The sequence below is a fragment of the Chiloscyllium plagiosum genome, unplaced genomic scaffold (genome assembly GCF_037043375.1).
Source record: "Chiloscyllium plagiosum isolate Xiang-an unplaced genomic scaffold, Cpla_swu_hap1 HiC_scaffold_3, whole genome shotgun sequence".
In the NCBI taxonomy this organism is placed as follows: domain Eukaryota; kingdom Metazoa; phylum Chordata; class Chondrichthyes; order Orectolobiformes; family Hemiscylliidae; genus Chiloscyllium; species Chiloscyllium plagiosum.
The window spans coordinates 156,273,458-156,300,475 of record NW_028270141.1 but is presented as its reverse complement, the minus strand read 5'-3'; the positions used below and the strand labels follow the sequence as shown (position 1 = coordinate 156,300,475).

The 27,018-nt window shown below is 43.6% G+C and overlaps 1 protein-coding gene across 6 annotated transcripts in view; it reads right to left on the bottom strand.

Moving 5' to 3' along the window:
• Positions 1–27,018, bottom strand: part of znf318 (zinc finger protein 318) — a 118,501-nt gene that overhangs the window by 8,706 nt on the left and 82,777 nt on the right. For all 6 annotated transcript variants that reach the window (XM_043687406.2, XM_043687407.2, XM_087984487.1 and 3 more), the window contains 4 exons: positions 16,168–17,517; positions 2,204–2,303; positions 1,169–1,440; positions 524–715 (listed from right to left, as the gene is read on the bottom strand). In XM_043687406.2, coding sequence (XP_043543341.1) covers positions 524–715; positions 1,169–1,440; positions 2,204–2,303; positions 16,168–17,517 — 1,914 coding nt within the window. The remainder of the gene's footprint in view (positions 1–523; positions 716–1,168; positions 1,441–2,203; positions 2,304–16,167; positions 17,518–27,018) is intronic.

The following is a 27,018-nucleotide window of genomic DNA, read 5'->3' as shown; positions in this document are numbered from 1 at the left end:
CCAAACCACAATGATTGTATTTAAAATACAAGGCTTTCTTTGGTACTCAACTTTTCACATTACTTCACATATCGCAACCAAGTTGATCCTGGATCTTATTTTCCACCATATATATATCACAGTGCCACATCAACATGCTTATTATTCAATGCCATTCTTTTCGGCACCACATTTAAATTTTCAGACTTTATATGTTGAACTTCATTACACATCTTTCCAAAGGCTCTTTAGTGAAACGATTTTAAGATTATATTCTTATCGATGTTGATTTTTCAATTTTAGTGCATAATATGGAATGTATTTGAATGGTTCAACTATTTTAACGTGACGGGTACTTCAGTTTTGATTCAAACAAACTCAAAACCTTTCTATTTCAAACTACTTTACTTTTATTTAATTTAATTCCAAACAAATGATAGCTCTTATCCATGATACAAATTTCACTGTTGGCAACATGCAGCGTGACTTTTCAAATCTATTTTGTGAAGCTGAAGTATCAGAGAACAGTGGTAAGTATACGCACCTGCCTATGCCGCTTGTTATGCATGTGAGTGAAAAAGTCGAACAATGTCCCACAAATGGTATTGCAATTTTTGCACCAGTGATTCCCTGTATCATAGTATTCATACACATCCCTAGATTCAGGGAGGTTCTCACGTAGCTTCCTTGTTTTAGCATCCAACTCCTCCAAAGATCCTTTCCTTGTTGAAATCTCCTGTATTAAAATCCATAGAGATGGTCATATGTAACAGCATGATTCAAAGTTTCAAACAAGTTCAAATTCACAAGGCGACTCCCTAAAAAGGCCATCATGATATCATCATTATATGCCTTCAGCCAGAAGTGTTGGAATTGCAGTTGGGTAATACACAAGACTAGGCCTGGACTGCACCTAATATTTCCAGCTGTCTGTCTGGGTGGGGTATTGCATTTTATAAATGGGGCTCAAGCACATTTGTCCAGAGCCCTGAGAATCAATGCCCTATCCATTCAATGAATCAAGAAGTATCTGCTGGAGATGAAGCCAAATACAAGACAGGTGTACACAAAAATGCAATGTTTCAATTAAAACTAAATATAAAGATTATATCATGACGTCCTTTAAATGGGCCCAACTTTACCATGCAGTTTCCTGAGTACTTTTGAATAAACGTTTCAAAGTCACTACCTTTGATGATGCCGATTTTTCTTCTTTTAGCAGCACCTTTTCCAAGATATCACCTTTGTGCTTGTCAGATGATTTTGAACTTTGATCTTGAATCACCACCCCCAAGATTTGAGCCACTTTCTCCAGCTCCGATAGCTTTTTAACAGTCTCCTCAACCTGCTGGCGAACTAAAGACATCTGGCGCACAATGTCTTCCTGTAGCTTGCCGTTTTCAAGCAGAAGAGGGTCTTTGTGTCCATCCTTTTCACGACGTTTCTTTCTTAGCAATTCCCCTTTGCACGTTTAAGGCAGAAGGGAGAGGTGAAAATTTAGTTTCAAAACTTCTCACCTCAATTAATGCGCAATTCTTGAGCACACCCGGAGTTTACATCAGTAGGTTCATCAACGTTTTTCAGCTTCTTGACCAAGGGGAGTGCAGACCAAAGTTGCTGCATAGGTTCAGAGACTTCTCAAGTTGTGTGGATCTTAATTTTATGGGCTCACATTCCACCTGGAAGGGTGGCACTGAAACACATATGTACACTACAGTACAAATTAGGCTCTTGAGCATTTGCCCAACATCCACCTTTTGGTGGGCAAAAAAGAATACATTTAGTCGGTATCCCAGCCAGATGACTGTGGGCTGATATTTTTCTCCCCAATGTCTCAGGTCCAAAAATCAAAGAACTAAACTGTAATCTCTAGTGATTCTTACCAAAGCACATGTTTTGAGACAATAGTTAATTATTACTGCACTGTGGCTCATACTAGGACATGGCAATCCACAAAAACAAATTATAATATACAAAGTAAACAAATCCTACAGTAAACAGAAAAAAAAATGGCTGGTATAAAGACATATGGCATAGTGGTCAACGACAATTATTTTATGGAATGGGGATTTAAAAGACAGAGCAGACGGATTTAAAGCAAATGGTCAATAAAAGATTTATAAACACAAACATGGACAACCACTTCTATGTCAAAAAAGCAGTACACTTTACTATGTGAACATAACAAGAAGCTAACATGTGACAACCTGCTGCCAATTTCTACCTTGCTGTTTTCGAAGCTTCTGCAGCTCATTTCCAAGATAATCCAAACGTTTCGCCCGAGCTTCTTTCTCCTTGAGGAGCTTGGCTTTCTCTTCCAGAACCTGAGTTGAACGAATATGAGGCTTGCTTTACATTGAAAGGTTAAAAGTTACAAGCATATAAAGCATTCTAACTAATTTATCAAGCGTATGGTCACTAGACCCCCAACCTAGACACCTGAGAAAAATAGTAATGAACAGGCAAGGTCTTTCACTTTTGGATCAAGCATGGAAAGACTAGACTGTACAATGCAATCTCATTCAACCTGGGGGAGCATATGAATAATAGTGGGCCATGATACCCTTTGAATTTGCTCCATGATTCAATAAGATCACTGCTGATCTGATTTTAACCTCAACTTTTCATCCCTGTCTATGCCAGATAATCAAGAATCTATCAACCTCTCCTATAAAAATATTTCAAGGTTTTGCATCCACTGCCTTTTGAGGAAAGGAATTCCAAAGATTCCTAACCCTCAGTGAAAAAATGTTTCCTCATCTGGGTCTGAAATGAACAGTCCCTTATTTTTAGATTATAACCCTTAGTTCTAGATTCTCCCACAAGAAGAAACATCTGTTTCACATCCACCCAGTCAAGCCCCCTCAAGATCTTAAATGTATTAATTAAGTCATGTCTGACTCTTCTAAACTCCAGAGAACACAAGCCTAGCGTGTTCTAGCTATGAGTGGAGTAAACCTTCCAAGAATGGCTTCCAAAGCAATCAGATCCATCTGGAAGTATGGTGAACCAGCACTGTGCACACTACTCTTGATGTGACCTTACCAATGCCTTGTATAACCGAAACAGAACTTTCACTTTCTTGCATTCAGTTCACTTCACAATTAAACATTCTATTAATTCATATACTTGATGCAATTGCAAACTAACCTTTGGTGATTCATGTACTAAGAGACCCAGATCTCTCTGTAAATTCTCAACATTGAGATAGTTGGCTTCCTTTTTATTCTTTCTGCCAAAGCCAAGTTCACATTTTCACACATTCTACTCTGCCAATTCACTTAACCGACCTCTAAACCTTTGTATGCTCTTTGTGTTGTTTTCACAACTCACTTTGCTAGTTATCTTTGTGGCATCAGGAAATTTGACAATCAAACGCTTGGTCCCTTTATCCAAATCATTTATGTAAATAGTAAAGTGTTGAGGTCTTAGTACCATCCCTTATGGTACAGCAGTAGTGACATAAATCCAGCCTGAAAAATGATTCCTACTCCCAGCTTTTTGTTAGCCAGCCAATATTCTGTCCATGTCAATAAGATACTCATCTACACTTGTATTTTCTGCAATAACCTTTGATGTATCACCTCACCAGACATGTTCTTGAAATCGAAGTACAATACATCCACTAGTTCCTCTTGCTTGAAGCTGAAGTTACTTAGAGTTATAGAGTCATAGAGATGAACAGCATGGAAACAGACCCTTCTGTCCAACTCGTCCATGCCGACCAGATTACCCAACCCAATCTAGTCCCACCTGCCAGCACCCAGCCCATATCCCTCCAAACCCTTCCTGTTCATATACCCATCCAAATGCCTCTTAAATGTTTCAATTGTACCAGCCTCCACCACTTCCTCTGGCAGCTCATTCCATACACGTGCCACCCTCTGTGTGAAAAAGTTGCCCCTTAAATCTCTTTTATATCTTTCCCCTCTCACACTAAACCTATGCCCTCTAGTTTTGGACTCCCCGACACCAGGGAAAAGACTTTGCCTATTTACACGATCCTTGCCCCTCATAATTTTGTAAACCTCTTTAAGATCACCCCTCAGCCTCCGAAGCTTCAGGGAAAACAGCCCCAGCCTGTTCAGCCTCTCCCTATAGCTCAAATCCTCCAACCCTGGCAATATCCTTGTAAATATGTTCCGATAGGAAGGAGACCAGAATTGCATGCAATATTCCAACAGTGGCCAAACCAATGTCCCGTACAGCCACAACATGACCACCCAACTCCTGTACTCCAATACTCTGACCAATAAAGGAAAGCATACCAAATGCCTTCTTCACTATCCTATCTACCTGCGACTTCACTTTCAAGGAGCTACGAACCTGCACTCCAAGGTCTCTTTGTTCAGCAACACTCCCTCGGACCTTACCATTAAGTGTATAGGTCCTGCTAAGATTTGCTTTCCCAAAATGCAGCACCTCGCATTTATCTGATTTAAATTCCATCTGCCACTTCTCAGCCCATTGGCCCATCTGGTCAAGTCCTGTTGTGATCTGAGGTAACCCTCTTCGCTGTCCACGACACCGCCAATTTTGGTGTCATCTGCAAACTTACTAACTGTACCTCTTACGCTCGCATCCAAATCATTTATGTAAATGACAAAAAGTAGAGGACCCAGCACCGATCCTTGTGGCACTCCACTGGTCACAGGCCTCCAGTCTGAAAAACAACTCTCCACCACCACCCTCTGTCTTCTACCTTTGAGCCAGTTCTGTATCCAAATGGCTAGTTCACCCTGTATTCCGTGAGATCTAACCTTGCTAATCAGTCTCCATGGGGAACCTTGTCGAACGCCTTACTGAATTCCATATAGATCACATCTACCGCTCTGCCCTCATCAACTCTCTTTGTTACTTCTTCAAAAAAGTCAAATCAAGTTTGTGAGACATGATTTCCCACGCACAAAGCCATGCTGACTATCCCGAATCAGTCCTTGCCTTTCCAAATACATGTACATCCTGTCCCTCAGGATTTCCTCCAACAACTTGCCCACCACCCACGTCAGGCTCACTGGTCTATCCTTCCCTGGCTTGTCCTTACCACCCTTCTTAAACAGTGGCATCACGGTTGCCAACCTCCAGTCTTCCAGCACCTCACCTGTGACTATCAATGATACAAATATCTCAGCAAGAGGCCCAGCAATCACTTCTCTAGCTTCCCACAGAGTTCTAGGATACACCGGATCAGGTCCTGAGGTTTTATTCACCTTTACCCGTTTCAAGACATCCAGCACTTCCTCCTCTGTAATATGGACATTTTGCAAGATGTCACCATTTCCCTACAGTCTATATCTTCCATATCTTTTTCCACAGTAAATACTGATGCAAAATATTCATTTAGTATATCCCCCATTTTCTGCGGCTCCACACAAAGGCCACCTTGCTGATCTTTGAGGGGCCCTATTCTCTCCCTAGTTACCCTTTTGTCCTTAATGTATTGCATAAATGCGTGAAACAGAATTTCCTTTCAACAAAACTATGATGGCTCTGTTGATTGCGTTGAACTTCGTCAAGTGCCACATTATAACATTTTAAATATTTTCCCTATGAAAGATGGTAAGCTAACTGGCCTGTAGCTTCCTGCCTCCCTCTCTTTTAGAAAAAAAAGTTACATGAATTATTTCTCAATCTGAACAAATCTTCCCCCAATGTAATGGTTTTTATAAATTAAAACCAACACATGAACCATCTCATAAGCTACTTCATTTAAGATCCTAGGATTAAATTCATTAGGAGCGAGGAACTTGTCAACTTGCAGATTCTATGGTTCTAGAATCGCTGTTTCACAAAATTCTCAAATCATTCCATGGACTCATCCAGGCTATTACCAACCTGATTCCTCCCCAATTTGTATATAGATTAAAATCAGTGATGACTAATGCCCTTTGTTTATCACTGAATATTTTATCTTGTATACTCATTCCTATATTTGAGTTACCACTTGATTCAACATCATGAACTGCTGAATGGTGGTAATTTCTATCCACTGTACTAATACAGATATTTGATTATGAGTGCTGCCCTTCTGCTTTTATTCTTCTCCAATGTCACATACCCCTTGATACTCAACACCAAATGCTCGTCTTTCTGCAGCCACATCTCTGCAATAGTTATCCACTGTATTTGGGATGGGGTGTTCCAGGCTCGTTCTTGGCCATTTCTACCTGCCCTACAACTGAGTGGCTTACCAGGCTGTTTCAAGGGTAGTTATGAACCAAAAATATTGCTGTGGCTTTTAAGTCACAAATAAGCCAGAACAGGTAAGGGAGACAGATTTCCCTTCCCAAAAAGAAATGACTGAGCCAGATTGTTTTTTATTAAATTGAAAGTGGTTACATGGTCACCATTAGGTTAGCTTTCAATTCCAGGTTTTTAGGAATCCAAATTTCACAACTTGCTACAATGGGATTCAACCTTATATCCCCAGAACATTATCCTGGAGTTCAGGGTTACTAGCCAGTGATATTATCACTGCACCACCATCTTCCATATTTGTTCACTTCACCATGTGATGAAATGCATTTACTTTGTTATGAATGCAAAGTGCCTTCTGTGTTTATTTGGTCGTCTTTGTAGCATCTCAGTATGACTGCTATTTTATTCCTCTATTTATTACATTGATCTAGGTAAGAAACTTAAATATAATACAGTGGAAACTCGATTACCCTAATGTGATGACGGGTACTATTGCGTTCGGATAATCGATTATTCCGAAAATCGATTAAATGTCTTTCCTCTGGGGCTCGGAGTTTTAAAGTCTGCTCCCTATTCAGGAGACTGCAGCAACGCAGAGCGCGCCAAGACCCTACCCACAACACTGCCCCCCCCCTCTAGTTTCTCCCCCTCCCCACCCCCCCGGTCCAACCCCGCCCCACCAACTCTATCCAAACCTGCCCCCCACCCCCAACCCCATCCATACCCGCCCCCCCAAACCCGTCCAACCTCGCTCCCCAAACCAGTCCAACCCCGCCCCGCCCCCAACCCGTCCAAAACCGCTCCCCAAACCCGCCCAAACCCACCGCCTAACCCTGTCCAAACCTGCCTTCCACACCCCAACCCCGTCCAACCCTGCCCCCCAACCCCGTTCCCACGCAAACCCTCCTCCCGACCTGCTCCCCGCCCACAACCCCATCCAAACCCCGCCCCAAACCCATCCAAAACTGCCCCCCACCCCCAAATCCGTCCAAACTAGCTTCCCAAACCCGTCCCCGACCCCAAACCTGTCCAAACCCGCCCCCAAACACATCCAAACGTGCCCCCGCCCACAAACCCACTCCCCGCCCCCAAACCCGTCCAGACCCACCCCTCACCCACAACCCCATCCAAATCCGCCACCCAACCCTGTCCAAACCCGCCTTCCACACCCCAACCCCATCCAACCTCGCCCCCAAACCCGGCCCCGCGCAAACCATTCTCCCAACCTGCCCCCCCACCCCAACCTCATCCAAACCAGCCCCCAACCCCATCCAAACCCTCTTCCCCTCAAACCCGTCCCCCACCCCCAAACCTTTCCAACCCCGCTCCCCAAACCCGTCCAAACCCGCCCCCCCAAACCCACCACTTCGCCCCCAACCCCATCCAAACCCGCCACCCAACCCTGTCCAAACCCACCTTCCACACCCCAATCCCATCCAACCTCGCCCCCCAAACCCGTCCCCACGCAAACCCTCCTCCCAACCTCATCCAAACCAGCCCCCAAACCTGTCCAAACCCACCCCCTACCCTCAAACCTGTCCAACCCCGCTCCCCAAACCCATCCAAACCCACCCCCCCCACCCCTAACCCGTCCAAACCCGCTCCCGGTCCCCCAAACCCGTCCAAACCCACCCCTCACCCCCAACCCTGTCCAAAACCGCCTTCCACACCCCAACCCTGTACAATCCCGCCCCCCTGCCCCCGTAGAAACCCTCCTCCCAATCCACCCCTGCCCCTATCCAAACCCGCTCCATCCAAACCCACCTGCCCCCCGCTCCCATCCAAACCCGCCTCCCCAACCAAACCCACCTCCCAACCCCGTCCAAAACCCCGTCCCCAACCCCGTCCCCTTACAAACCTTCCTCCCAACCCACCCTCGCTCCCATCCAAACCCCCCGCCCCCAACCCCATCCAAACCCGCCCCCTAGCCCCATACAAACCTGCCCCCGCCCCCCAACCAAACCCACCTCCCATCCTCGTCCAGACCCACTCCCATCCAAAGCCCCCGTCCCCCAACACCGCCCCAACCCAATCCAAATCTGCCCCTCAAACCCATCCAAACCTGCCCCCCAACCCCGTCCAAACGCGCCCCGCCACCAAACTCGTCCAAACGTGCCTCCATCCCCAAACCCATCCAAACCCGCCCCTGCCCCCAAACCCACCCCTTGTCCCCAACCCCATCCACATCTGCCTCCCAACCCTGTCTTCCACACCCCAACCCCGCCCCCACCCCCAGGCAAACCCTCCTCCGAACCCCAATCCAAACTCGCCTCCCATCCAAACCCCCCCCCGCCCGCCATCCCCGGCTCCCCAACCCCGTTGAAACCTGCCCCCCAACCCTGTCCAAACCCAGCCCCTGTCTCCTAACCCCATCCAATCCTGCCCCCCAACCAAACACACCTCCCAAACCCGCTCCCATCCAAACCCCGCCCCCACCCCAACCCCATCCAAACCCGCCCCCTAACCCCAAGGCATCCGGACTGCACACCAACAAGACTGCTGCTGCTGCTGCCGCTGCCTTTGTGGGTATGTCTCCAAATAGCGCGCGTGCACACACACACACACACAGCCACAGCCCCACACACAACTTTTTATTGCAAATTTTTGACAGTTACCATGTTTGCCCTGTACAGGACAATGTTGGAGAGATTATTCCTGGGTGGGTGGGGAGGGGGTTAGGGTACACCCCTCTGTAGAACTCCAGGGAAAGTGTGGGGAGAGAGAGAGAGGGCGGGAGGTCAGTCATTTGGAGATGGTGCCTATTTAATGACTGTAAACAAAAGACGCAATCACTGCTGGAAACATGTCTTTGATGTAATATTTCCATTGGGACCTCGAGATCGCCTTCCGATAATCCAATTTTCGAATAATTGGTATTTGGATAATTGAGTTTCCTCTGTATTGCCAAGTTTACATACAACATAAAACTGGTGGGAGGATGAACTGTAAGGAGGATACAGAGATGCTTCAGTGTGATTTGGGCACATTGAGGGAGTGAGCAAATGCATGGCAGATGAAGAATAATGTGGATAAATGTGAGGTCATCCATTTTGGTATCAAAAACAGGAAGGCAGATCATCTGAATGGCAGATTACATGAACTCCAGGTAGATAACATCCAATGTCTCTCCTTGGTCTCACCTGCTCATTACCTCCTCAAAATATTGAAGCAGATTTGTCAGGGATGATCCTCCCTTGACAAAACCATGCTGACTCTGCCGTATTTTGCCATGCACATCCAAGTATTCAGAAATCTCATCCTTAACAATGGACTCCTTCACAACAACCAAGGTCAAACTAATCGGCCATAATTTCACGTCTTTTGCCTTACTCACTTCTTAAATGGGGGTGGGGGGGAGTTACATTCGTCATTTTCGAGCATTTTCGAGTCCTCTGGCAACCTCCCTGAATCCAGTGATGTCTGAAAGATCATTACTAAAGTCTCCACTATGTCTTCAGCTATCTACGATGTTGCTCATCTGGTCCAGGAAATATATCCACTTTCAGAACTTTCAGTTTATCTTGCAGCTTCTCCTTCGTGATGGCCACCATACTCATCTTTGTCCCTTCATTGTCTTGAATATTTGGGAAATTACTCATGTCTTCCATTGTGAAGAATGATGCCAAGTACTTATTTAGTTCCTCAGCCATTTCTTTGATCTCCATTACTAATTCTCCAGCAGCCCAATGTCCATTTTTGCCTCTCTTTTGCCCTTTATACATCTTGAGATACTCTTGCAATCTTTGCTAATATTACTGGCTAGCTTACCCTCAAATCTCATCTTCGCCATCCTTATTTCTTTCTTCATTGCCCTTTGTAAGCTTCTCAATCCTCTGCTTTCCCACTGCCCTTCGACACATTATATGCTTTCTCTTTGGCTTTTATGCTGTCCCTGACTTCCCCGGTCAGCCATGGTTGCCTCATTTTACCTGCACCATGCTTTGTTGTCCTTGGGATGAATCTCTAACCTTATCTTTCTTACATGCCTTTTTTTTATCTCGTGGTGTATCTTATGCCTAAAATCCTGGAGGTCTGCAGTTAACTCCCATTATGGTTTCCTTACCTTTACAGTCCTCAGCTCAAATGATCCCGAGGTCCTGCTTTTTAACCTCCTGCTAACCCATTTATTCACTCTGCAGAACCTCATCCCTTTGTCTACACCTGTGCCGCTGGTACCAATGTGTACAACGATCTTTGGCTACTCATGCTCCCCTTGGGGAATTTGCTGCAACTGTTCAGAGACATCCTCGACCCCGGCAACAGGAGGCAACATATAAACAGCTGCCTGTGCTCTTGACTGGAGAGCCCCCTATCACAATTGCTTACTTGGACTTTGCCATATCCAACTTGACAGTAGAGCCAGTCATGCTGCCAAAGACCTGGCTGTTGCTGCTGTTTTTCTGAGACTATTCCTCCACAAACAGTACCCTAAAAAGATATACTTGTTTGACAGGGGGATAGCCACCGGAGACTCCTGCACAACATGCCTACCTTTCCTGGCAATCATCCATCTACCTGATCTCAGTTATGGTGTGATGTTCCCCCCCCGCCACCCCCAACTCTACTATCGATCACAGTCTCTGCCTCCTGTATGCTACTTAGTGTTTCCAACTGCCACTCCAACCGATCCATGCAGTCTCAGAAGAGTTACACCCACACACACCTCTTGTATTCACCGTCACCAGAGACAGTTGACTGTTGCCTGCTCCCCCACATCTCCCAGGAGGAGCATGCCACTCCAATGACGACCATTTCTGCCCATTAACAACTCGCGGACTTAAGGGAAATAAAAGATCTTACCCTTATCTTGTTGTTGCTCCCTTCCTCAACAAAGCCTTTTATTGTCGAGGTCCGCTTAGAGATCTAACCAACAGCACCTAACCACAAAACAACCCTTTGCAAAAATGGCTCTAACAATGCCTCCCTCCGCCATTTGCCTCAAGTTCCACAATTAGCTCAATTCTCAGTGTTTGTATTCTCTTGCCTGTCACTCTCAAGGGCAGTAATCTCTAGATTACTCCAAGTGCCACATGCTTGTGAGAGTAGGAATAGTAGGATAGGTCAGATGAATGTGCAGCTGACGAGCTGATGCAGGGGTCAGGGTTTCAGATTTTGGATCAATGAGGTCTCTTCTGAGGCAGAAGGGACTGTACAAGAGAGATAGGTTGCACCTGAACTGGAAGGGACAAAGTTTAAACTAGTCTAGGGGGGGGGGGGGAAGGGGCAACTCTAAGCAATAGTGCGGCAAGACAGAAGAGGCTCATAAAGAAGTTAATACAGCAAATTAAATAGAAAAGGCAGGCAAAAGCACAACAGAGAATAAGGGAAGAATGAAAAATTAAATTGCATTTATTTAAATGCAAGAGGCCTTGCAGGTAAGGCAGATGAATTTGGGGCAGAGATGGGAACATTGGCCTGGAATATTATAGCTATAGCAGAAACAAGGCTCAGGGAAGAACAGGACTGACAGCTCAGTGTTCTGGGGTACAGATGTCAAAGGAAGGCTAGAAGGGGAGGCAAGAGAGAAGGGGGAGTGGCATTTTTCATTAGGGAAAACATCATGGCAGTACTTTATTCCTGGGGTATCGTCTATTGAAGCTATATGGGTGGAATTGAGAAATAAGAAGGGGGTGATCACTTCGATGGGATTGTATTATAGTCCTGTCAAGAGTCAACAGGAGATTGAGGAGCAAATACGTAGCTCTAAGAATAGGGTTGTATATGGGAGGAATTTTAACTTTCCAAACATAGGCTGGGACTGCCACAGTGTTAAGGGCATGGATGCAGAGGAATTTGTTAAGTGTGCTCACAAACACTCAGTCAATATCGAGATGACTTTACCAAAGAAGGGGCAACCTCCTCTTGGGAAATCATGTTGGGCAAGCGACTGAGGTGCTATTGGGAAAGCACCTGGGGACCACTGACAATAGTTCTATTAGTTTTTAAATAGTTATCGCAAAGGATATGTCTGGTCCACAAGTTTAAGTTCCAAATTGGGGAGGCCCATTTCAATGATATTAGACAGGAACCTTCAAAAGTTTATTGGGGAAGGCTATTTGTACATTGAGGAGCATCTGGCAAGTGGGAGGCAGGGCCAGGTTGCAGGAATACAGAACAATGGATGATGAGCAATATTAAGGCTCTGGTCAATCAGAGAACAATGAAGAATGAAATCAGGAGGGCAAACAGAGATGAGAACTTTAGCAGGTAAGGTTAAGGAGAATCCAAAAAGATTCTACAAGTATATTAAAGGCAAATAAGCAACTCAGAAAAGAACAGGCTGCTTAAAGATCAATTAAGCAATCTACACATGGAACTATAGGAGATGGGCAAGATCCTAAACAATCTGTTAGATGGGGGGGGGGGGCGGGTCCAGAACGAGAGGCCTTGCTTTAGGGTGAGAGGGGAAAGATTTAAAAGGGATCTAAGGGGCAACTTTTTCACATACAGGGTGGTATGTGCATGGAATGAGCTGCCAGAGGAAGTGGTGGAGGCTGGCACAATTACAACATTTAAGATGCATCTGGATGGGTATGCAATAGGAAGGGTTTAGAGGGATATGGGCCTCGTGCTGGCAAATGGGACATTTATTTAGGCCATCTGGTCAGCATGAACAAGTTGGACCGAAAGGTCTGTTTCTGTGCTGGACATCTCTACGACTCGATAAGTATTTCACATCAATATTTACTGTGAAAGCTAGGAAACTCAGGGAAATAAATGGTGATTTCTTGAAAGGAGTCCACATTACAGAAGAGGTGGTGCTGGAGGCTTCAAAATGCATAAAAGTAGATAACTCCTCAGGACCTGATCAAGTATATCCCAGGACATTGAGAGTAGCTAGCGAAGAAATTGTGGGTCCTAATGGAGATGTTTATATCATCGACAGTCATGGGTGAAGTGCTAGAAGACAGGAAGGTGGCTGATGTTGTGCCACTATTTAAGAAAAGCTGCAAGAAAAAGCCAAGAAACTGCAGACTGGTGAGCCTGATGTCAGTGGTGGTTAAGATGTTGGAAGATATTCTGAGGATCTACACGCATTAGGAAAGGCAAGGATTAATTAGGGATAGTCAGAATGGCTTTGTGCATGGGAAATTGTGCCTCACAAACGTAATTGAGTTTTTTGAAGAGTTGACCAAGACGACAAATGAAGGTACAGTGACAGATATTGTCTACATGGACTTTAGCAAGTGCTTCAACAAGGTTCACATGACAGACTTTTTAGTAAGGTTAGATCACCTGGAATCCATGGAGAGCCAGCCAAAATTGGTGGTATAGCTAACAGTGGCTTAGATTATTGAAGAGTACAATGGGATCTTAACAAACCTGTCAAGTGGGCTTAGGGGTGGCAGATAGAGGTTAATTTAGCTAAATGTGTGTTGTATTTTGCTAAGACAAACCAGGGCAGGAAGTACACAGTTAATGATAGGGCTCTGGGGAGGAATAGAGAGACCTAGATATACACATACATAGTTCCATGAAAGTAGTGTCACAGATAGACAGAATGGTGAATGCGATGTTTGGCATTCTTGTCTTCATCAGTTACAGCACTGAGTACAGGAGTTGGAACATCGTGTTACAGCTGTACAAGACATTGGTATGGAAACATTTGGAGTACTACATATAATTCTGATATAGGAAAGATATTATTAAACTGGAAAGGGATAAAAAAAATTTTCAAGTTACCAAATTGCTAAGTTTGAGCTGTAGCGAGCGAGGGGCGGAGGTGTTTAGTTCCTTGCAAATGCATCACATGGAGACAAGGTGGAGGAGGACATTGACCTTCACTGATCAGAGCACTGAGTATAGGAGTTGTCGCTTTACAGGATATTGGTGAGGCAACATTTGGAAAAACTGCGTCTAATTCTGGTCGCCCTGCGACAAGGAGTATGTTTTTAAACTATAAATGGTGGAGATAAAACATACAAGGATGTTACCGGGACTGAAGGTTTGAGTTACAAGGAGACTGGTTAAGTTGAGACCTTTTTTTCCTGGAGCATCATAGGCTGAGGAGTGACCTGATGCAAGATTTTAATATCATGAGGGGCATACATAATGTGAATAGCCAAGGTCTTTATCCCCAGGGTAGGAGAGTCCAAAACTAGACAGCATCAGTTTAAGGCAACATGGGAAAGATTTAAAAGGGACTAGAGGGGCAACGTTTGCACACATGGAACGAGCTGCCAGAGGAAGTGGTGGAGGTGAGTACAATTACATTTAAAAGACACTTGGACAGGTACTTGGATAAGAAAGGTTTTGAGGGATATTGATCAAATGTCAGCAAATGAGACAAGTTCAGTTTAGGAAACATGGTTGCCACAGAAGCGTTTGACCAAAGGGTCTGTTTCGTGCTATATGACTCTATCCTGTCTTCCTTTTACATGTTCTTGGGGAACATTATAAATAACTCAAAAGTTTCCAGCATGCACAACAGTACACCAGAGCCAAGGTGACCCCAAATCTTCCTCTGGGAATGTGAGAATGGACTGCCCAACTGCTTAATAGAGGCAAAAACTTTGAGTCAACCATGGATCCGAGTTACAATGCTCTGTTGTGCAGCAGGATGATAAATTAACTTAAAACATTCTGAACTGCAAGGTCCATTCTCCTCTCCTGAAGGCACTTGGTCTTGTTGGATTTTTAGTTCCACAGATATTTTATGTCTCATCAAGAAATAGTATTGAAATTCAAACATGGTTAAGTATCAATAAATAATCTCCAACTATGAAGACATCAGTAGAATGTCAAAGTCATACGGCACGGTCAAAAACAACCACCTAACTATTCAAATCTCAGTTTCCAGCACAGGTCCATAGCTATGTATACCTTGGCATCACAAGTGTACATCTAAATATTTCTTGTATGCTCTGAGGCTTTCTGCCTCTGCCACCCTTTCAGGTCAAGAATTCCAGATTCCCACTATCCTCTGGGTGGAAATTTTCCCTCACATCTCTTCTCAACCTTGTCAAGTCATACTGCTTGCAAACAGACCCTTCGATCCAACTAGTCCTTGCCGACCATGTTCCCAAACTAAACTAGTCGCACCTGCCTGCTCCTGACCCATATCCATCCAAACCTCTTGAATTTGTGAACCTATCTATGTAATAACTCTACCTGAAACTTACGTAGCAGTTCATTCCATACACAAACCACTCTGTTAATAAGTAGCCCCTCATATTCTTTTTAAATATTTCTACTCTCACCTTAAAGGATGCTCCCTAGTTTTGAACTCCCCTCACCCAAGGAAAAAGACCCTGTCATTCACCTTCTCTGTGCACTCACCATTTTATAAAACTTGAAGATCACTCCTCAATCTCCTATGCTCCAGTGGCAAAAGTTCCAGCCTTTCCAGTCTATTTTTATATCTCAAACTCTTCATTTCCTGGTAAATCTTTTCTGAATCCTGTCCAGTTTAATAATATCCTTCCCATTACAAGGTGACCAGAACAACACACGCTATTTCACAAGGGGCCTCACCAACATGCCTCATGACATCCCAACTCTTACTCAAAGCACTGAGCAATAAAGTCAAGCATACTAAATATGCCTTCTTAACCACACATTCTTTCCCTGAAATCTATGCCCGGCCACTGATCTCCCCATCAAGGGCAGATGTTCCTTCTTTTCTCCTTATCTATGCTTCTAATATTTTTTATAAATCTCAATCATGTTCCCCTCAATCTCCTTTGCTCAACTTCAGTCTATCCAATCTCTCTTTATAACTGAAATCTTAAACCCAGGAACATCTTGGTACATCTCCTCTGCATCCTCTCCAGAGCAAATCACTTCCCGCCCATGGTGTGATTCCAAAATTGCACAGGAAAGAGTCATTTCTTAGGACCAGAAGCTATCCCATCTCATTACCAGGGGTGCTCCAATCTTATTTCCAAAGCACAGGAGAAATCTTTCAACTTAGCTTTCCCACTAATACAGCTGTCAGAAAAATTAAATCACTTTTCATGCTAGAAGACGACACACAAATCACACACAAACCTTTTGCTTCTGTTCAGATTTCCTCTTCTCCTCCTCAGCAAAATCGGGCATCAGCACCATCCGATTTGAGGATGCTATCGGAACTTGGGTCAAAGTAGGTGTTGTCTGCACTTGCACCAATACAGAATTCTTTTGTTTGTGGTCTGCAATGTCTTCAGGATCATTAACTGTTTCAATGACCCTCAGATTTGGTCGGGTGACCTTCGGTGGCTGCATAACCACAAACATTCGATTCTTTGGTTGCTGAGCGTATGGCTCAGTAACTTGTGGAGGTGGGTACATTGGCCAGTTCGAGGCAGGCAACGAGACATAAGGGTCATATTGATTATAGTTTGGTACTGATGCATTTGGTGGATAATTTACTGCAGGTGCTGGATATTGCCCGTAAGGTGAAATGGCATAATTTTGTGAAGGGATTGGCAATAAACCAGGTTTATGGACTGTTGGGATTACAGCAGAACATCGTGCTTTCTCAGGTTCTCTTGCTGTCACAACTGTTTCCCGATTAAACTGATCCTTGCCTTCTCTCACTACAGAACCAGAGATACTTTCCAGTTTGTGTGACCTTGCTCGTGTTTGTGTATGAGGTTCTGGTGATTTTGCCTCATTTCGGCTTCTTCGCTTTTCCCAAGAAGCAGTTTTGAGAGATCCCAGTGGGTGCTCAGGTGATCGAGTTACAGGTTTTTTCCCATGTAGCCGCTCCTCAGTACGGGCTGCCAGTTTGCTAATCTCTGTTACTCCTATATCGAGTCCAATGGTCTTGAGTAAATCATGGATCTTTTCATATTCTTTCTCAGGTTTTGCACTTGCCAAGCTAGATCCTCCTTCAGGTAGACTGGTTTGTCTTACAGGCAGGAGATTCCGGTTTGCAAGAACACCTCTATGTTTCCCACCTTCTGCATTCTCTTCCTCATCTTCTCCATAGAGAAACCTTTCCTCATCCTCTATATCTGGAAAGTTATGCTTCCTCCTCTCTTCTAAGCTCCCATTTTCAGATTCTTCTAATAAACCAAGTATACGACAGAAACCATGGCCGTCTTGACCAGCCCGTTCATGTGGGAGAAGGAAGTCTGAAACCCGGTCCTGAATCTCAGATCTTTCCAAATTGGATTTTGTGCCAATCTTAACTGGAGCATCCCTCTCAAAAAGGAAACTTGCATTGGACAGACCAGGAACACCACCTTGCTCAGTGATTTGATGAATGTCTCTCGTGTCTCGCATGAAAGAGAATTGTTCAGTCTCAGCATAACTTGATGTATGCTGTGGTAACCGTGTGAAGCTTTGCGGTGGAACATAATTTTTCTGCTGCTCAGGGCTTTCCTTGACTGTCGCACCACGATACTCATCAAACTACATTAAAAGAAGCAGAGTGACAAGTCAAAAGTTAGGTGGTCACATTTTCAAACACTTGATTCTTAACTGTAATTGCGAGAGACTAGTGCAAGTTAAAAGTGTAGCTTCTTAACAATTGAAAACCTGAACAAAGGTACTAAGGACTTGGCCTTTTGCAGCCATGCATTTTCCTATTCTTGAATGGATGTGTGTTGGAAAACTGGTCTGGACAACGAGGAAATTTTAAATTTGTCAGGTACTCACTGTAATTCACAGAATCCCTATAGTGGAGAAGCAGCCCATTGGCCCCATGAGTCCATAATGACCCTCCAATGAGCATCCCACCCAAACACACCCACTACCCTATCCCTGTAACCCTGCATTTCACATGTCTAATCCACCTAACCAACAGACCCCTGGAAACTATGGGCGATTTTGCATGACCAATCCACCAAACCTACACAGAGTCAGAAAGCTCTACAGCATGGAAACAGATCCTTTGGTCCAACTCATCCATGCTGACAAGATAGTCAAAATTAATCTAGTTCCATTTGTCAGCATTTGGTCCATATCCTTCTAAAGGTCTCCTATTCATTTACCAATCCAGATGCCTTTTAAATGTTGTAGTTGTACCAGCCTTTACCGCTTCCTCTCACAGCTCATTCCATACACACACCACCCTCTGCGTGAAAAAGTTGCCTCTTAAGTCTCTATCTTTCCCCTCTTACCTTCTCATTTTGGATTTTCTACCCCAAGGGAAAGACCTTGACTATTCACCCTACCCATGCCCCTTATGATTTTAAAAACCTCTACAAGGTCACCCCTCAGCCTCCAACACTCCAAGGAAAACAGCCCCAGCCAATTCAGCCTCTCCCTATAGCTCAAACCTTCCAAGCCTAACAACATTCTTATACAAAATAAAAGCAAATTACTGTGGATGCTGGAATCTGAAACCAAAAGAGAAAATGCTGGAAAATGTCAGCAGGTCTGGCAGCATCTGTAAGGAGAGCAAACAGCTGATGTTTCGAGTCTAACTGACCCTTTGTCAAAGCTATGACAAAGGGTCAGTTAGACTTGAAATGTCAGCTCTTTTCTCTCCTTACAGATGCTGCCAGACCTGCTGAGAACATCGTTGTATATCTTTTCTGAACCCTTTCAAGTTTCACAACATCCTTCCCTAAGCAGGGAGACCAGAATTGCAAACAGTATTCCAATAGTGGCCTAACCAATGTCATGTACAGCCTCAACATGATCTGCCAACTCCAATACTCAGTGCTCTGTCCAATAAAGGAAAGTATACCCAACGCCTTCTTTGTTATCCTGTCGATCTTGAACTCCACTTTCAAGGAACTATGAACATGGCCTCCAAGGTCTCTTTGTTCAGCTTCACTCCCCAGGACCTTATAAGTGTATAAGTCCTGCCCTGATTTGCCTTTCGAAAATGCAGCACCTCACATTTACTTAAATTAAACTCAATCTGCCACTCCTTGGCCTATTGACCCATCTGATCAAGATCCCCTTCTACTCTGAGGTGACCTTCTTCGTTGTCCATGACACTCCAATTTTTGTGTCATCTGCAAACTTACAATCAAACCTATGTTCACAGCTGAATCATGTATATAAATTACGAAAAGCAATGGAGCCAGCACCGATCCTTGCAGCACACCGCCAGTCATGAGCTTCCGGTCTGAAAAGCAACCCTCCATCATCACCCTCCATCTACTACTCTCGAGCCAGTTCTGCATTCAAATGGTTTGTTCTCCCTGTATTCCATGTAATCTAACTTTGATAATCAATCTACCATGAGGAATCATGTCAAACGCCTTACTAAAATCCATGCAAATTACATCCACCGTTTTGCCTTCATCAATACTTTTTGTCACTTCTTCAAAAAATACAAGCAAGTTAATGAGAGACAATTTCCCACACACAAAACTGTGTTAACTAACCCTGATCAATCCTTGCTTTTCCAAATTCATGTAAATCCTGTCCCTCAGTATCCCCTTCAACAACCTGCCCACCACTGATAGGCTTACCTATCTAACTTTAATAGTGGCACCATGTTAGCTAATCTCCAGTCATCCAGCACCTCACCTGTGGCTATCAATGATACAAATATTTCAGGAAAGGGCCCAGCACTCACTTTCTGCAGAGTTTTAGGGTATCCCTGATCAGGTATTGGAAATTTATCCACCTTTATGCATTTTAAGATGTCCAGCATCACCTTCTCTGTAATATGGACTTTTTTCACGATATTGTTTTTGATTTCCCTAAGTTCTCTATCGTCCATATCTTTCTACACAGGAAAACAGTGATGCAAAATACTTGTTAAGTACCTCCATTTCCTGCGGTTCCACATAGAGGCCTTGCTGAACTTTAAGGAGACCTATTCTGTCCTAGTTACCCTTTTGTCCTGAACATATTCGTAGAAATCCTTTGGATTTGCCTGAACCTGATTTGTCAGGGCTGTATCATAACCACTTTTTGAACTCTTGATTTCCCTCAATTGTATGTTTGGAGTGTGGGAGGAAACCAGATCACCCAGACGAAACAGGGAGAAGAGACTGTGCAGACACAAGGAGACTGTGCAAACTCCACATAGAGCTGCATCCCTGGCGCTGTGCTAACTACAAATGGGCACAGTATACAGACAAAGTAAAGGAGCTTATAGCACAGATTGAAATTGTCAGTATGATGTCATGGATATCACAGGGACATGACTGCTACGTGTTCCAAGCTGGTGACCAACATCCAACAATACTCATCCTATTCAAAAGATGGGAGATGGGCAGAGGAAGCAGGGTCACCTTGTTAGTAAAAAAAACAAAATTAAATCGACAGCAAGAGGAGATTTTAGGGTCTGAAGATGGAGAATTGGGCACAGCTGAGGAACTGCAACAGAAAAAAAGACTCTGATGGAAGATATGTATATGATTACTAGCAATAGTCAGAATGTGGGGTGGAAAATAAATGAAGACATGGAAAAGACATGTGAGAAAGGCACCATGACAACAATCACAGAGAACTTCAATATGCAGGCAGGCTGGGAAAATCTGGTTGCTCGCAGATCCCAAGAAAAGGAATTAATGAAATGTGTACGTGATGGTTTTTGGAGCAGCTTATGGTAGGGAACTCTGGATTTTATGTGAAAATGAGCAGAGTTGATTAGGGGGCTTCAAGTGAAGGAACACAGAGAGAGAGAGAGAGAGAGAGAGAGAGAGAGAGAGCGCGAGCAAGAAAGAGCGATAGCGACAGTGATAGCAAGAGTGTGAGAAAGAGCGAGAGAGACTGAATCCGCACTATCAACATCCTGAGCGTTATCATTGATCAGAAACTCAACTGGGCTCACCACATAAACACAATGGCTACAAGAGTAGGTCAAAGGAATAAAAGAGCAGGTCAGAGTAACTCACCTCCTGACTCCTCAAAGCCTGTCCACCATGTCTAAGGCACAGGTCAGGAATGTGATGGAATACTCCCCACTTGCCTGCATGAGTGCAGCCCCAACAACACTCAAGAAGCCTGACACCATCCAGGTCAAAGCAACCTGTTTAATTGGTACCACACCCACAAACATCAGGCCCTTCCATCAGCAATGCTCAGTAGCAGCAGTGTGTACCATCTAGAAGATGCACTGCAGAAATTCTTCTAAGATCCTCAGACAGCACCTTCCAAACCCACAACCACTTCCACCCAGAAGGACATCGGCAGCAGATACATGGGAACATCACCACCTTCAAGTTCCCCTCCAAGCCACTCACCATCCTGACTTGGAAATATATTGCCATTCCTTCACTGTCACTGGGTCAAAATCCTGAAATTCCTTCCCCTAAAGGCATTTTTGGGTCAATCTTCAGCAGGTAGACTGCAGTAGTTCAAGAAAGCAGCTCATCACCAACTTTTCAAGGGCAACTAAGGACAAGTAATAAATGCTGGCCAGCCAGTGACACCCACATCCTGCATATTGAATACTCTAAAAAAAATTACTCAGCAATTTGAGGGGGAGAAGGTGCAATTACAGAGGCATGAGGGAAGACCTGACCAGAATTGACTGGGAGAGAAGCCGAGCAGTAAAGACAGTGAAACAACAGCAGCAGGAGTTTCTGGGTGTAATCAGGAGACACAGCAAAGATTCATCCCTTGGAAAAGAAGCACACTAATGGGAGAACGAGGCAACCACTGCTGACAAGAAAAGTCATGGACAGCGTAAAAGCAAAATAGAAAGCACACAATGTGGCAAATAGCACTGGGAAGCCAGAGGGTTGGGGTGCCCACAAAGAAGAACAGAGAACAATGAAAAAAGAAATAAGGAAGGCAAAGATTAAATATGAGGGTAAGCTCAGCAGTAAAAAAAATCCAAGAGTTTCTTTAGATATATAAAGGGCAAAATAAAATAAAGTGGACACAGGACCACTGGAAAATGACACTGGAGAAGCAGTGATGGGAAACAAAGAAATGGCTGAGGAACTGAATAAGTCATTCGTGTCAGTCTTCATGGTGGAAGACACAAGTAATATCCCAAACATTCAAGGAATGGGGGGGAAGATGAGTATGGTGGCCTTCATCAAGGAGAAGGTGCTGGAAAAACTGAAAGGTTTGAAGGTGGATAAATCACCTGAACCAGATGGTCTACACCCCAGAGTTCGAAAGGAGCTAGCTGAAGAGGTAGTGGAGGCACTACCACCCGTTTAAGAAGGGAGTAAGGAAAAAGACAGGAAATTGTAGACTGCTGAGCCTGAGCTCAGTCATTGCTAAGATTGTAGAGTCCACTGTGAAGGATGAAATTTCTGAAAACTTGGAAGTGCACAGTAAAATAGGGCAAAGTCAGCAAGATTTTATCAAGGGGAGGTCATGCCTGACAAATCTGCTAGAATTCTTTGAGGTGGTACCGAGCAGGTCAGACCAAGAAGAGCCAATGGGTGTTATTGACCTGGAGTTCCATAAGGCCTTTGATAAGGTGCCGCACAAGAGACTGCTGAGTAAGATAAGGGCCCATGGTGTTCGAGGTAAGGTACTAACGTGGATACAAGATTGGCTGTCTGGAAGAAATCAGAGAGTGGGAAGAAAAGGCTTCTTCTCAGGATGGAAGCTGGTGACTAGTGGTGCTCCGCAAGGGTCAGTGTTGGGACCACAACTTTTCACTTTATACATGACTAATCTGGATGAAGGAATGGTGAGAATTTTAGCGAAGTTTGCAAATGATACAGTCATAGGTAGGACAGGTGGTATTGAGGAGGCAGAGAGGCTGCAGAAGGATTCAGACATGTTAGGAGAGAGGGCAAAAAAGTGGCAGATCAAATACAACTTGGGAAAGTGACAGGTCATGCAATTTGGTAGGACAAAGAGAAGCATAGACTATTTCTGAAATGGGGAGAAAATTCAGACATCTGAAGTGCAAAGGAGTCCTAGTCCAGGTTTCTCTTAAGGTAAACTTGCAGATTGAGTTAGTAGTTAGGAACACAAATACACTGTTGGCATTTATTTTGAATGGATTAGAATATAAAAGCAGGGATGTATTTCTGAGGTTTTATAAAGCTCTGCTCAGACCACATTGAGAACTGCTGCAATTTTGGGCCCCATACCTGAGGAAGGATATACTGGCCCTGGAGTGGGGTCCAGAGAAGATTCACGAGAATGATGCCAGGAATAAAAGGCTTAACATATGAGGAATGTTAGAGGACTCTGGGTCTATCCTCAATGGGGTTTGGAAGCATGAAGGGGGATGTAATTAAAACTTAAAGAATACTGAACGGCCGAAACAGAGTGGACGTTTGCAAGATGTTTTCATTGGCAGGAGAGACTAAGAGCTGAAAATGTGTTGCTGGAAAAGCGCAGCAGGTCAGGCAGCATCCAGGGAACAGGAGAATCGACATTTCGGGCATAAGCCCTTCTTCAGATTCCTGTTCCCTGGATGCTGCCTGACCTGCTGCGCTTTTCCAGCAACACATTTTCAGCTCTGATCTCCAGCATCTGCAGACCTCACTTTCTCCTCAGGAGAGACTAAGATCCAAGGGCACAGCCTTAGACTAAAGCTAAGACTATTTAGAATGGCGATGAGGAGAAACTTCATCAGCCAGAGAGTGATGGATCTTTGGAGTTCGTTGCCACCGAAGGTTGTGGAGGCCAGGTCATTGAGTATATTTAAAACAGAGGTAAATAGGTTCTTGATTATCAAGGAGATCAAAGGTTACGGGGAGAAAGCGAGAGAATGGGGTTGAAAAACTTATCAGTCATGATTGAATGGTGGAGCAGACTTGATAGGCCAAATGGCCATATTTTGCTATGTCTTGTGGTGTTATGGAATGAAAGGGCTTGTCAACATAGGCAGTGGTTCAGGCTGCATCCAAGAAGCAGCAAAATCGACGTTTCGGGCAAAAGCCCTTCATCAGGAATGTTTCCAGCATCTGCAGTCATTGTTTTTACCAACATAGGCAGTAGTTGAGGACTTTGAATCTGTACGTCCAGTTTAGAAGGATGAGGGAAGATCTCATTCAAACTTGCAGAATACTGAGTGTAGTCACTCAGATGTTGGAGAGGATGTTGTCACTAATAGGACAGGCTAGGACCTGAGGGCACAGCATCCATGAATGGATGACCCTTGGAACGGAGATGAAGAATTTCTTCAGCTACAGGGTGGTGAATCTGTGGAACTCATTACCACAGAAAACTGTGAGAGCCAATTCAATGAGTGTATTTAAGACAGAGACAGTTATGGTCTTGATTACTAAGGGAAAAAGTGAGGGCTGCAGATGCTGGAGATCAGAGCTGAAAATGTGTTGCTGGAAAAGCGCAGCAGTAATCCCTTGATTACTAAGGGATCAAAGATTACAGGGAGAAGGGTTGAAAAATCATCTTATATCTTATCCATATCATAAAATTTTAGCCTATGTACAAATATTAAGGAAATATGCAGGTGTGTGCCTCCAGTAACAAATAAATCTGTAATAGTTGTTCTCACTTATACATGACTCCAGACACACAATGTGGTTAAATTTACGACTGAATTGAGAAAGAACTCCTTTACCCAGAGGGTTGGAAATCTACGGAATTCCCTGCCCAGTGAAGTATTTGATGCTACTTCAGTACAGAGGAACCTCAATTATCTGGCATTCGATTATCCAAATATCAGATTATCTGGCAAGATCACAAGGTCCTGATACTCGGTTAAACTACGCTAGCCGGCATCTGATGAACGAAACAAAATACTGCCTGTCCACGTCCTTTCGATAATTGAGGTTCCTCTGTAAATGTTTTTAAAGGTAAGACAGATTTTTTTTTTGAACAATAAAGGAATGAAGGCATACGGTAAGAGGGCGTCTAAGTGGAGCTGAGTCAACGAAAAGATCTTATTGAATGGCGGAGAAGGCTCGAAGGACCAGATGGCCTGCTCCTGTTTCTTGTGTCAACCTTCACTTCCCTCTGAAATGATTCATCCAGTCACTCACTTGTCAAGAAACTCATCATCTTCTCAAAGGCATTTACAGTTACGCAATAACTGATGGTTTTATCAGTAATGAACATATCCCATGAACAAGGAAAAATCAGTAATTATTTTTAAGATACATCAAAATCCATTACAGGTGCTATATAAATAATTTTTTTTACGGAAGGGTTAATGCACTGAAGGAGACAATTCATTTTATCCAGTTTGTGCTGGGTCTCTGCAGAAGAAACACAAGTTGTCTCCTATATTTTGCCTGTAGCCCTACACTTTTTCTATTCAGGAAATAATCCAACTCTCTTTACAAAACGTCAAATGAATCTTAAATCCTAACCACTCAAAGCAAAATGTGTTCTTCCACAGGTTGCTGTTGGCTCTTTAGCCAATCACCTTAAATCGATGACCTGTGGTTATCAGCCCTTTCTCCAGTGGAAAGAGCTTCACTTTAGCTACTGTCAAGATCTTTTACTATTTTGGTCACCTCTATCAAACTGCCTTTTAATGTTCTCCAATCTGTCCACATAACTAAAATCTCTCACCACAGGAATCATTCTTCTTCAAATAGCTGCTTGAAACAATAATGATTCTTAGGGGTTTGACATGTTAAAACATGGAGAGTTAATTTCCCCTTCTGGGAGAGTCTACAACCAGAAGATATAATCTCAGAATAAGGGGTTGGCTAAAAAAGGTAAGGAGTTTCTTCTCTCAGAAGGCAGTGAATCTGTGGAATTCTTTACCATAAAACACCGCAAGGTTATGACCTCAAGAATATTCAAGGCTGAGACAGATTTTTAATTGGTAAGGGAATCAAGGCAAGAAGCAGGAACATGTTAAGGATGATCAGATCAGGCATGATCTCACTGAATGGCAGAGGATTCTAGCATTTTCCCTTTTGCCCATGTCAGGCTAAATGGTCGAAAATTCCATTTTCTCTCTACCCACTTCCTTAAATAGTGGAGTTACATTAGCTGGCCTCCAAGCCATTGAAACTGCTCCAGAGTCAATAGAAATTGAAAGGTAACCACTAAAAAATCCACTATTTCTAGGGCCACTTTCCTAAGTATGCTGGGTTGTAGATTATTAGGCTCTGCAGATTTGTTAGCCTTTAATTCCAATTTCCCCAATATCATTGCCCTCATTCTGACTTCCTTGAGTTCCTCACTCTCACTAGACCCTGAGTTTCTCAACATTTTTCGCAAGTTATTTATGTCTACCTTTGTGAAGACAGAATCAAAAAATATATTCCTCCTGGATGAGCCACGAGAAACCTTTGGGGGCTGGCAACTGGGATCTTTTAAATGAGGATAATGCACAACTAGACGTAGAGTTACTCTAAGTGGTAACTAAAAGGACAGATATCAGGTTTCTCAAACTGAAAACAAAATCATTTTGGACACAGTTAAGATCATCCTGCAGTTGAAACAGATAGCCCTGGATTTAGAGGAGGTAACAAAACTCAAACTACTGAAATACGAAAAAAATTGATTTGCAATTTCCTGTTGCAGTTAAAGCGGCAGATTTAATCGGTACTGATAAAGCTTCCAAGATGTGTGGAAATACAGCAAGAATTAGGTACAGTAAATTGAGTTAGCAAAGATATGATTAGTAAAACAGCTTCAACAAGAAAAGGAAATTTCAAAGTAAACTGGAAATAGAACTGAAAAACTTGAATGTGAATTTCAGAGAGAAAGGGGAGTGATGATAATAGAGGGATTAACATCATAAAATTAAAGAAATTAAAAAAATACGGATGCCCACAAAGGCTCAGATGGGGAAATTCACAGTCACAATTTAAAGTCCATTCAGGAAGTGCTTAAATTCATACAGTTTTAACCAAGGTCTGAAGAAAAGGATATAGAGGTCTTCTTTGTCATTTGAAAAAAATAGCAAACCAAATTAAGTGGCTAAAAATCAATCGATGTTGGCCTTACATAACAAATTGATGGTGGTATACATGAGATTTATGCATCCATGTTACAGGACATCTCTGTGGATCGTGATGCAGTTTTAAAGAAACGGTGTTCTGGGTGCAAATGAGTTCGTTCCTGATGCACAGATGGAAAAGTTCAGAAATTTAA